The 10996-nt window shown below is 51.0% G+C and overlaps 1 protein-coding gene across 3 annotated transcripts; it reads left to right on the forward strand.

Annotated features, from left to right (window-relative positions):
- Positions 1 to 49: 49 nt before the first annotated feature.
- Positions 50 to 10645, forward strand: SYCE3 (synaptonemal complex central element protein 3). 3 transcript variants are annotated; one of them, XM_072596404.1, is made up of 3 exons: positions 50 to 173; positions 1728 to 1836; positions 10356 to 10645. In XM_072596404.1, the coding sequence occupies exons 2-3, from the start codon at positions 1728 to 1730 to the stop codon at positions 10511 to 10513; spliced, it is 267 nt and encodes an 88-aa protein (XP_072452505.1). In that variant the 5' UTR covers positions 50 to 173; the 3' UTR covers positions 10514 to 10645. The 3 variants fall into 3 exon arrangements, with proteins under 3 accessions (XP_072452505.1, XP_072452504.1, XP_072452506.1); XM_072596403.1 differs by lacking the exon at positions 50 to 173 and adding an exon at positions 1180 to 1271; XM_072596405.1 differs by lacking the exon at positions 50 to 173 and adding an exon at positions 1367 to 1452.
- The last annotated feature ends 351 nt before the right edge of the window (positions 10646 to 10996 follow it).

A 10996-nucleotide genomic window follows, 5' to 3' on the forward strand; every position in this document is an offset into this window, starting at 1 on the left:
TGGGGTGAGCTGAGGGGTGGCCCAGTCTGGGCCTGAGGACTGGACAGTCTGATTGCCGGAGTCCTGTTTCCCCCTTCAGTCCCAGAAAAGCCATTTGTACGGTTTAAGAACATGAGGGAAGGAGGAAAGTACATTGACGCCTGAGTGGAGGTACAGTGCAACAAGGAGAGAAGGTAAGCTTAGGAAGCGTGCAAAGTTCTGGGCGTGTCAGGGGCGGGCCCCGGGGGTTTCAGTTCGGAAGGACGATGAAGCTTCGTGGAGACACATTGGGGGAAGGAGCACCGAGCCGTGCATTCATTAAGCACCGTTATGTACCAAAGACAAAACTGAACCATCTTGGCCTGTCTGCCAAGACGGCCCAAGCTGAGGAGGCCGCCAAGGGAAATAGAGGAGAGAGCCTAGGACACGTCCCGGGGTCGGGGGGGCACCCAAGTGTGACCCCGATAAGGATCCAGCAAGGGACAGTCAGACAAAATCCCAGCGTCAGAGGCCGGTCCTTCAGGGCTCCCAGGATCTTTCCAGGGAAGGCGGGATGGGCTAGGCGAGGGAGCGAGCGGCGACAACAGCAGCAGCTCCAACTCCAGGGTGGTCCTCGGGTTTGGGGGCGCTACCCCAGCTCCTCCGCTCCTAGAGGTGGGGGTCACCATCTCCCGACCGTGCTGTCCAGGCGCGTCGGACTCTTCGGGGTTTTCTTGGTCCCGCTCATCTGACAGCTGCGGTAACCGGGGCCCAGAGCCGGCAGGACTCACCCGGGCCACCCCGCGCCGAGCTGCCGAGGCGCGGGGATAACGCCCGGCCCCCTCGTACAAGAGGTCCTTCAGAAGCTGGATCTAAGCGAGGCCGGCTCTGCTGGGTCACTGGCCTCACTTTCTCCCCCGGGGCCAACAACGCGAGCGGGCAGAGGAGCCAACAAGAGGATCTGGGGAGGGCCACCTCACCCCCACCCCCTGCGGGGAGCCAAGGGCCCCGGGCCCTCAGGGGCAGGGATTGGGCGGCCTAGTCATTGGCCAGGGGCGGGGTCGGAGCTTATGTGGGCGGGGCTCTATGCCTTTGGACTAAAGGCTGAGAATGAACGCGCCTGCGCAAGGGGCAGGGCTGGGAACGGCGGCCGAGCAGCCCGCAGGCGCCGGCTCGAGGGGCGGGGCTGCGCGACTTTGGCGGGAGCCGAGCGGGTGGGGTGGGGCGGGGCGGGGCCGTCAGTAACGGCCGGGGCGGGGCCGCGGTGAGGAGAGTCCGGCGGGAGCCGCCCCATGAGCCCGCCGGAGGCGGTGGTGAGAGCGGGACGTGGGCCCACCCCCAGACACGCCCTCTGGTCCCTCGAAGGGCGTGACCTCTGACCCGCCCCCCAGCGCCCTCAGATGTCCCCAGCCCCCAACTCTCCTCAGACTTCCTCCCCACCCCCACAGGGAGCCACCCCCGGGGCCATCCCAGAAGCCCTGCACCCCCTTCTCGGTTACCACCCTCTGAGGACTGCCCCCCCCCGGGTCCCCCATCCCTTCCCTCCGCTCTCCTCCTCCCCCCAGACCCTCCCCAGATACCCTGCCCTCAGAAGACCTCCCCCATCGGGCTCCTCCGAGCCCCCCCTCCCTGGGAGTGACCTGAGCCCGACCAACCTCCTCACATCCCCGCCCCCCAGCCCGGGCCCCTGTCCCGAGACCCCCTGGCCTGGGCGGGGCCCTGGGGGCAGCCCTTAGACCCCAGTCTGAGTCTCCTTGTCCCCACCCCAGATGGCCGAGTCCGATCCCGGGGACAGAAACTATGACAACATGCTGAAGATGCTGTCCGACCTCAACAAGGACCTGGAGAAGCTGCTGGAGGAGATGGAGAAGATCTCCGGTACGGCGGGGGGCAGGGCCCTGCCCTGCTCCCTCCTTCCCCCGCCCCTCCCGGTCCTCTGCCCCGCCCCCTCCCAGCTCTGCCCTGCTCCCTCCCCCCCCCATCTCCGCCCCGCCCCCTCCCAGCTCTGCCCTGCTCCCTCCCCCCTCCCATCTCCGCCCCGCCCTCTCCCAGCTCTGCCCCGCCCCCGCCCTCTCCTCTGCCCCGCCCCCTCCCAGCTCTGCCCCTCCTCCCGGTCTCCTGGGCCCCCGGGGGTTACGGATCCTCCAGGTGGAATCCTTTACTTAGTGTTGATGCGAACTCAGCTTGAATCTTTTAAAGGCATCCCGCGGAGCCCTGGGGAAGCGGCTGGGCGGTTCCCTGCCGGCCGCCCAGGCTGGCAGGGTCCCGGCTGTAGACTCCCGGGCTCTCGGGGCTGAGGACAGGGCATTCCAGGCATGAGGGTCAGCTCGGGCAAAGGCCGGGAGGAGGGAGCTGATGGCCAGTGGCCTGTTGTGCCTGATTTGTAGAGTGGAGAAAGGGGAGAAATGTAAACTGAGCCTGGAGAAGCAGGCCAGCACCAAACTGTGGGGCCTTTTCAGTGCCAGACATAAGAGTTGGCGTGGATCGTGGCGGCCCTAGGTAGCAGGCCAGTACTGGGAGGACCTGCCTGCACTTGAGGACTGGAGCCCGGAGCCCAAAGTCAGGCGGTGGCTGCCTGCAGAACTGGGAGGGGAGAGGGGCTCCATAGAGAGGGAGAGGGAAGAGGCCAGGATTGGGGCGGGGGGGTGATGGGACAAAAGGATAGGCTGCAAGAAAAACGGGAGGGAATAAGATAGTGGGTTCCATTTTGACCGTGTTAAATTTGGGCGCCAATGTGACATCGGGAGGAGGAGTTGAGGCCAGAGATTGGGGCTGGATTTGGGAGTCATGGGAGCTCCACCAAAAGAGGGTACAGAGAGAGGAGGATGCTCCTGTTAGCTGTGGGTACCCGGCAAGTCTCTCACCTCCTGTCTGCCTCAGTTTCCTCACTTGTAAAATTGGGGATCCTGATAGCACTAGCCACCCAAGGTTATTGTGAGGACCAAATGAGATCACATCTGTAAAGTGCTTTGGCACAGGGCACAACCATCACTTCCCTTGGCAGGATTCAAACCTGGGTCTCCAAACTTCACCAGCCACATTCTTCTGACTCTTCCCCTTTCAGTCCCATCTTTGGAATATAGCCCTAGAAGTGGCTGTAAGTCTCTAGCCCTCAGCCTCTAACCCTGGGCCCTCACACGCAGAAAACCAACAAATGTGATTGTAATCAAATATAGACCCATAAGGGGGCAGCCCCGTGGCACCATCATGCCCACAGCATTGGGCTGGAGTCAGGGAAATTCATCTTCTCTGGCCTCATTCACTTAGTAGCTATGTGACCCTGGGCAAGTCACTTCACCTTGTTGCCTCAGTTTCTTCATTTGTAAAATGAGCTGGAGAAGGAAATGGCCATCCACTCCACAATCTTTACCAAGAAAATCCAAATGGGGTCATGAAGAGTCAGACACAGCTGAACAAGGTACAAGGCACTGTGCTAAGTGCTTTACAATTACTGTCTCATTTGATCCTTACAGCATCCCTGGGATGTAGGTGCTACTATTTTACAGATGAAGAAACTGAGGCAATCAGCAGGGAAGTGACTTGCCCAGGGTCACCCAGTTAGGAAGTGTCTGGAGTTGTTACACCCTTTCCAATAGCCTTGATAATAATGATTTGATTCTTGTTCCTGGAGGAAGAGCCAGAGGTGGGAAGCTTGTGGGGGTGGTGGGAGAGAAGGATGTGAGACATAACCTGGGGCAATAAAGGGAGTGGGGTGAGTGAGTGCTCCCCAGCTCAGCCCCGGCGCAGAATCTGGATAAACTCTGGGATTGTTGGGGTTGGGGGAGGCTTATCTGCCTACAAACAAACTGTGATCCTAAGAAGCCTCTGCGAGACTCCCCAGCCCAGGGATCAGCCCACCCATCTCTTTGGTGTGTCTTGGTGAAGCTTGGTTGATTGATTTTATGGGTTTTGACCCACAGTCACTTGGAGAACTTGGGTTCACCCAGGAGCTCTCCAGGGGGAATGATTTCTGTCACTACTTCAATTCCCTTTTTTACTCTGACCCTCCACAAACCCTTGAAGGCCTACTGGGCTGAAACTGTTCTTTCCTTCCTCATCACATTCTGAGTCCTTCTGCAGTCTTCCTCCTTGCCCATGCCTGTGTCCTTTGGATGTTGTTGGCCACCTACCCTCTCCTACTCGATCCAATTTGACCTGAGTCCTCCCATTGCCCCCATTGTTCTTCTAATTGTCTTACCTGCTTCCTTGGCTGGGCTTTTCCCTGACCTCTTAATGGGAATGTTTGCCAAAGATCTGTCCTTGGTCCCCTTTTCCTCCCCCTCACTATTCTGCTTTCATTGGTCTCATTCACCTTCATAGTTTAAGCTGCCAGGTGACTCCTAAATATGAATCTCCAACCATAAGATCTCTTCTCAGCTGCAGACCTGTATCTCAGACCCACAGAACACCTCAGCTCCTCATGTGGTCATTAACCTGACTGCCATGCTGGCACCTTCAGTGTCCTAAGCGGAGCCTGTTCATGTCCTCCCTTCCTGTTCCTGCCTGTGGCATTACCAGTCATCCAGGCTCCCATGTTCTTTAATTAGACTTCATCCTGGACTTCTGTCTGAGTGTTGTGGTTCCTCAGTGCTGGCCATCCCACCCTGAGAGCTGAGGGCTTGAAAGAACATCTAAAAGCACCCTTACTGTGGAGATGAGAGGGCTAGTGCCTGGCGCAGAGCCAGGGTTCTCCCCCATATGCTGCCATTCTATGTCTGACTCAAGTGCTGGCACATCTGGAATCCATCCCTTCTCTCCTCTCCCTGCTCCCACCTAGCCTACACTATTGGGGGCCTCTTTAATGGGCTGCTTGACTCCCATCCCAGGTCATCCCAGGAGCACTTCCCAAGGCCATCCAAACTCCTTTTGTACCAAGCCAGATGCCCTGACAAGGAGCTGGCATTAGAGAAGTGAAGGAATTGAAAGGTCTCTCAGGCCATGCCCTCTGGAGATTAGGGTCTCTTAAGTGGAAAAGTGAGCAGAAGTTTTATGTGTCTCCTCTCCAAGGGTTGGAAAGATCTATTCTTTCAAGGTGTTCTGCTTTCCACCCCATACAAAAGTCACTGCCTCCAGGAAACCTCTAGGCAGCCTCTGGCTTCCCTCTCTTACCTCATCTAGGGAATGAGGGGGGCAGGTTCTGAACCAAATAGACTTTTTGTGGAACGTTGTGTGGTATACTAATCTTACTAGATTAAACTCTGTGCCCATGGGAATGGGGGTTTCCCTCCATACAGCACAGCCCAGAACATATTGTATATAGCCCAGGCATTTGGTGGTTCTGTGATCTCCAAAGACAGTAAAAGTGCTCTATACCCACACCTTCTCATCCTCTGTGCCTCCTCCATGCCCTCCCCTAAGTCCTCCACAAGGGGCCCTTCCAACATCCCAACTTCCTTGCCTCTAGGCTTCCTGGCATAGATGTCATGAATTCCAGTAGAGTCTATGGGCTGTCCTCGGGAGCCTCCATCTCACCACCAGCTTGTTTCCCCAGTCATAACATCAGCACCCCTTCACCTGCACCATTGCTTACTAGTAGCTAGTGATTGTGCTTGCCATTTCCCCATCCCCAGTGCCCTATGGAAGAGGAGCCCGCAGGATTCAAAGACCATTGAGTTCCAGGATTCACTTACCATTGAGTACTGTTGAAAGAATGTTAGTTACACCAGTGTGATCTGGAATTTCAAGGCCCAAATTCAGAGAATCCAATTCAGTTGATTCAACTACAGGTTTTTTGGAAGTATAGACATTAATCTCATGTGCGAAGGGTATGGAGGACGCAGGAACCCAGTTTATCTTCCTACCAAGTGTGTTGGCTCTAGAACCATGAGATAGGAGATTATCTCTGTTTCTCTGGAGGATTCTGAGCGACCCCAGGTCCCAGGCTGGCTTTGAGGGTGGAAAATGGCCAGGGTAAAGAGAAGGAAGGAAGGATCCCAGGGTCTGTGGAGCCCACGGTTGGCCTAGCTCCTCCCATGCATGGTCCAGTTTAAAGGATGAAGCAGGACAAGGGGCAAGGCAGACAATGAGCGAGCGGGCTAAAGATGAGAAGGGAATGTCCTGGGAAGTGCCCTGTCTCCATCCTTTACTGAGCGCCTCTGATTTCAGATTCTGCCTCACTTATTCCATGAGAGCAGCATGGCCTTAGGCTAGGAGAGGGCTCCCGATTTTTGGCCTTACTTGATTTTAAAATCAGAGGGGCATCAAACAAAATTCTTCCTATCATGTCTTTGAAGGAAACACCTATGATTTTTAATATATGTGAGGGAAACAGTTTGCCAGAAGACAGCCTTCCAGGTAATGTTATACTATTCCAAGCCAAAAAAAAAAAAATTAATTCTGCCTAACATATAGTAGGCTCTTCATAGATGCTTGTTGTCAAGTGATCTTTTTTGAGGCTTCTGTATTATCTTTGCTTTTCAGTCAGTTGTACGACAGTAAAGATGTGTGCCACAGAATAGAGTTTGTGGGAGCTGGCACATTGTTTCTCAAGCCTTTATCAAGGGCATTCTCCACACTCTTGGGACAAGATGGGAACAGTCGCAGGGATGGTTGGTTGTTGGTACTTTGTCAACATCATTTTTTGGTTAATAATAAAAGCTGTTATTTTTTCCGAGCATTTAATATTCTCCCTTATTTCAAATATCTTGAAAATTGATCTCCCCAGTGACTTCAAAAGCGTTTCCTAGTCCCGTGTAGATTCCCTCTGGGCTCATGTGCTGCGTCCTCTGGTGCTTTTTCTGCATCCTCATACATGCTCATTTCAGAGCCCTCATATGAGAGTGGGATTGCATTGATGGAGAAAAGAGTTTGTTGTAGAAATGCTGGTGGATCTTAGATGGTTTTATCTGTTCTGTGCCCTTTCAGGTTCATTCTTAAACTTTCAGGAGCTTAATTGGATCTCTTGCCAAGCTTTCTCCAAGGCTGTTGCTCCTTCCTCTGTGTTTCACTCTCTTCCACCATCTTCCTCTCTAAAATCTTAAATATGTATTTTCCTAAAATGCACTAGCTTTGGCTCTTCATTTGCCAGCTTAGTCAGGTATTTATTGAATAAGATAACTTCTAAGATCTTTTGTTCTCTTTATGGCAACCCATTTACATTACTTAACTTTCCTTAAAAAATGGTGGTGGTCTATGTCAGCGTCTGACCTGAAGGTAATTTTGTGACTGAGAAATTTTCATATCATCATAATTACCTGTTCCCCTTCTTCTGCCTATTTTCCCTCTTTTCTCCATTCTCCTTCAAATCACAAGAGCAAATTGCTGGAGTTCACATGAAAAAATAGATTTGAGAAATAATATTAGAAGGAAAGGCCATTATAGAAGGACATATAAATGAATCTTACGTAGTCCCAGAATACGTGGAACTTGACTGACTCTCTCTCTCTCTCTCTCTCTCTCTCTCTCTCGCTCTCGCTCTTGCTCTCTCTTGCTCTCTTTCTCTCTCTGTCTCTTTTCTCTTTCTCTCTCTGTCTCTTTCTCTCTCTGTCTCTTTCTCTCTCTCTGTCTCTTTCTCTCTGTCTCTTTCTCTTTCTCTCTCTCTCTGTCTCTTTCTCTCTGTCTCTGTCTCTTTCTCTCTCTCTGTCTCTGTCTTTCTCTCTCTTTCTCTCTCTCTCTCTCTCTCTCTTTCTCTCACTCTCGCTTTCACTCTTGCTCTCTCTCTCTCTCTCTCTCTCTCTCTCTCTCTCTCTATCTCTCTCTCTTTCTGTCTCTCTCTCCCCCTATCTTTCTCTCTCTCTGTCTCTTTCTCTCTGTCTCTGTCTCTGTCTTTCTCTCTCTTTCTCTCTCTCTCCCTTTCTCTCTGTCTCTTTCTCTTTCGCTCTTCTTTTTCTGTCTTCCTTTTGTTCTTTCCTTCTTTGTTTCTTTCTTTTGCAAACTTTTATTATCTCTCCTTCTCACTGCTCCTCCCTTGAACTGAACATTAAAACGTTAAAAAAAAAAAAAACCCTATAACAACTATGTAGAGTCTGGCAAAACAGCCCCTCACACTGGCTCAGCCTCAAGATGCCTGTCTCATTCTGAATTGTGAGTCCATCACACTGTGGCAGGAGTGATCATGGTTCACGATTGTTTTAATCAGTCTAAAGTCTTTCAGAATTGCTTTTCTCCATGTTGTTGCCGTTGTATAAACCATTCTCTTAGTTCTACTTCATTCACTGACTCAGTTCATGGAAATTGTCCCAGTTTTCTTTGAAGTTGTCCGTTTCTTGTTTCTTGTGGATGTTATATTCTGTTGCACTCATTTCAGAATTTGTTTGGTCATTCCCCAATGGGAGGACACCCCCTTAGTTTCCAGTATGGGACTGTTATAAATATTTTTGTACACTAGTCCCCTCCATCTTCTTTGGATCTCATTGGGGTGAAGACCTAGTAGTCGTACTGTGCTGGGTCAGAAATCTGCAGAATTTAGTAACCTTTGGGAACAATTCCCATTGATTTCCAGGATGGTTGAACCAATTCAGAAATCCACCAACAATGCATATATGCCTGTTTTTTCCACAACCCCTCTAACATTTATCATGTTCTTCTCATCTTTTTCAAACTAATGGATGTGAGGCAGAACTTTGGAGCTGTTTAAATTTGCATCTCTCTAATTATTAGTGGTTTGGAGCATTTTTCATATGATTATTAATAGCTTGACTTTCTTCCCTTGAATTGCCTGTTGATATCCTTTTATCATTTTTCTATTGAGGAATGGCTCTTAGTGTCACAAAAAACATGAATAAATTCCTTACATATCTTAGTAATTCTACTTTTATCAGAGAAACTTACTACAGAGATGTTTTCCCTGTTACCCTGTTGCCCTTCTAATTTTAAGTGCATCTAATTTATTTGTACAAAATCTTCTAAATTTTATATCATCAAAATTATTCATTTTATCTGGCATAATGCTCTCTATCACTTATTTAGTCATGAACTCTTTCCCTATGCATTTGATTCTAGAGAGCATTTCTTCCTTGCTCCACCAATTTACTTTTGATTACACCTTTGATGTGTAAGTCCTGTACCCATTTGGAGTTTATCTTGGGTATTGATGCTAATGATTCTAGGAAGGTCACCCTAATTCTTACTCCAGCACTCGGGGTCTTCAGTTCCTGCACCTTTATCTCTGCCCACCCTCCTCTGAAGTTTTCTTTATAAAGGTCTCATTAGTGTGTTTGGTAAATGTTGTCCATGTTTGCCCCTTGACCCTCTCCTCTGCCAAGGCTATGTTCTTGCCATCCCAAGGGAGGCAGACTTGGCTCCCCACACTGTGCTTTCAGCCCCATTCAGCTGAGGGCATTAGGCATGTACCCAGCAGGCTGTGTATATTCAATTCATCTCTTAGTGTTTACTGAGCATCTCTCTATATGTGAGCGTTATGCAGGTGAGATTTAGGTAATATTAATCATAGAGTTAAGCACCGCCCCCCCCCAGAGCAGTGATCCCCCCTCTGTGTCTCCAGAACCTATCCTGGATGGAGTGGGGGGTGGTTTTTATTGTCAAGTATTTGAAGCGCCAGCCCTTCCTATACAGAAGACAAGAGGGGTCTCTATTCCATGGGCATCCATGGGGAAGAACTGAGCTGAAACAATGGGACAAATTAAATAAGAGAAAATGTAATACAGATAAAATGGAAAAGGGATAAATGGGTCAGTATCCTGCACTTGATTTCAAAATACCAACTTCCTAAGTCTAGGCTGTGTGGGGATATGACTGAACAGTAGATGGGAGGAAAAAGACCTGACAGTCATAGTGAAGCAAGAGTTTAGTTGGAGTCCATTAATGGGCAGAAGGGAGGGGGGCAGTGGGCCATGTTGGGCTCAGCTGACCTTCTTGCACTGAACCTTAGAGAAAGGAGGGGTGTAGCCTAGGAAGGCAGTAGGCCTTTGTCAGGGAGGGCACAGAGGGGCAGACAACCAGAAGCCTTCTGCAGGGTTGGTTTCCAAGGATCAAGCTGCAGGTGGCATCTGTGTCTACTGAGTCACCCTACTGCCAGACCTACTGGCTGGCATGCATTTAAAACATCCTGCCCTTCCCTCTGAGCAACTGGTATCAATTGCACTTTGTACAGAATGCTCAGTTCTCCCCCCCTTCCAATTTCTGGGGACAGGGTGTAGTATGTAGGCCCCTAGACCTGGCAGTCAACAAGACCTGGGTTCAAATCCTGCTTTGGACATTTACTAGCTTGGTGACCCCAGGTGAGTTGTTTAATGTCTCATTTGTAAAATGAGGGGCTTAATGACCTTCCAGCTCTAGTCTATGAAATGATTTTTTTCACTTCCCTTAACTGAGGCTCCCAGCCCCTCAGCTCTGACTCCTATGGGCAGGTGACATGGGCCCCTCAGCCCTCCCTGTGCCTGCGTTGCTCCGGCCTGGTAGCTCTCCTCTTCCTAAATGGATCTGTCTGGTTGTTGCAGTTCAGGCAACCTGGATGGCCTACGACATGGTGGTGATGCGCACCAACCCCGCCTTGGCGGACTCCATGCGGCGGCTGGAAGACGCCTTCTTGAACTGCAAGGAGGAGATGGAGAAGAACTGGCAGGAGCTGCTGAATGAGACCAAGCCCAAGCCATAGGCCATCACGGCCACGCCTCCTCTCCGTGCCTTGGGGACAGTGCCTCAAGAAGAGAGTTGGGAAGTAGGGAGCTGAAGATGGGGATGTACATACAGCAGTGCCCACTGCCCAATGAAGGTATTTTCAAGCACACTCCCATGTCTGGTTTTCTCTTGCATGTTTGTGACTTGTCTAAGTCAGCACCACGACTTGCGGTCACACAGGAAATGGAATGTACCCATGCTTTCATCAGCTAATGTTTATTTGTGCCATGAGCAGGCTCAAGAGATAAGGAAGAGAGTAGAGAAGGAACCATAGGCCTCCCACCCTCAGAAGGGGCAGGGGACACAGGGTCAGTTCATTCAGTCACAGGTATGGAGCCAAGGTGAGGCCTCAGGCTCCCCAGCTAGCTGGCTTCACATCGGCACCCTCTTTGTCCCAGAAGCTGGTTTTGAAGAGAGGACAGAAGTGAAAACCGGGCATGATGGGAGAGGGGAAGACTCA

This window comes from Notamacropus eugenii, chromosome 3, assembly GCF_028372415.1.
Source record: "Notamacropus eugenii isolate mMacEug1 chromosome 3, mMacEug1.pri_v2, whole genome shotgun sequence".
Lineage (NCBI taxonomy): Eukaryota > Metazoa > Chordata > Mammalia > Diprotodontia > Macropodidae > Notamacropus > Notamacropus eugenii.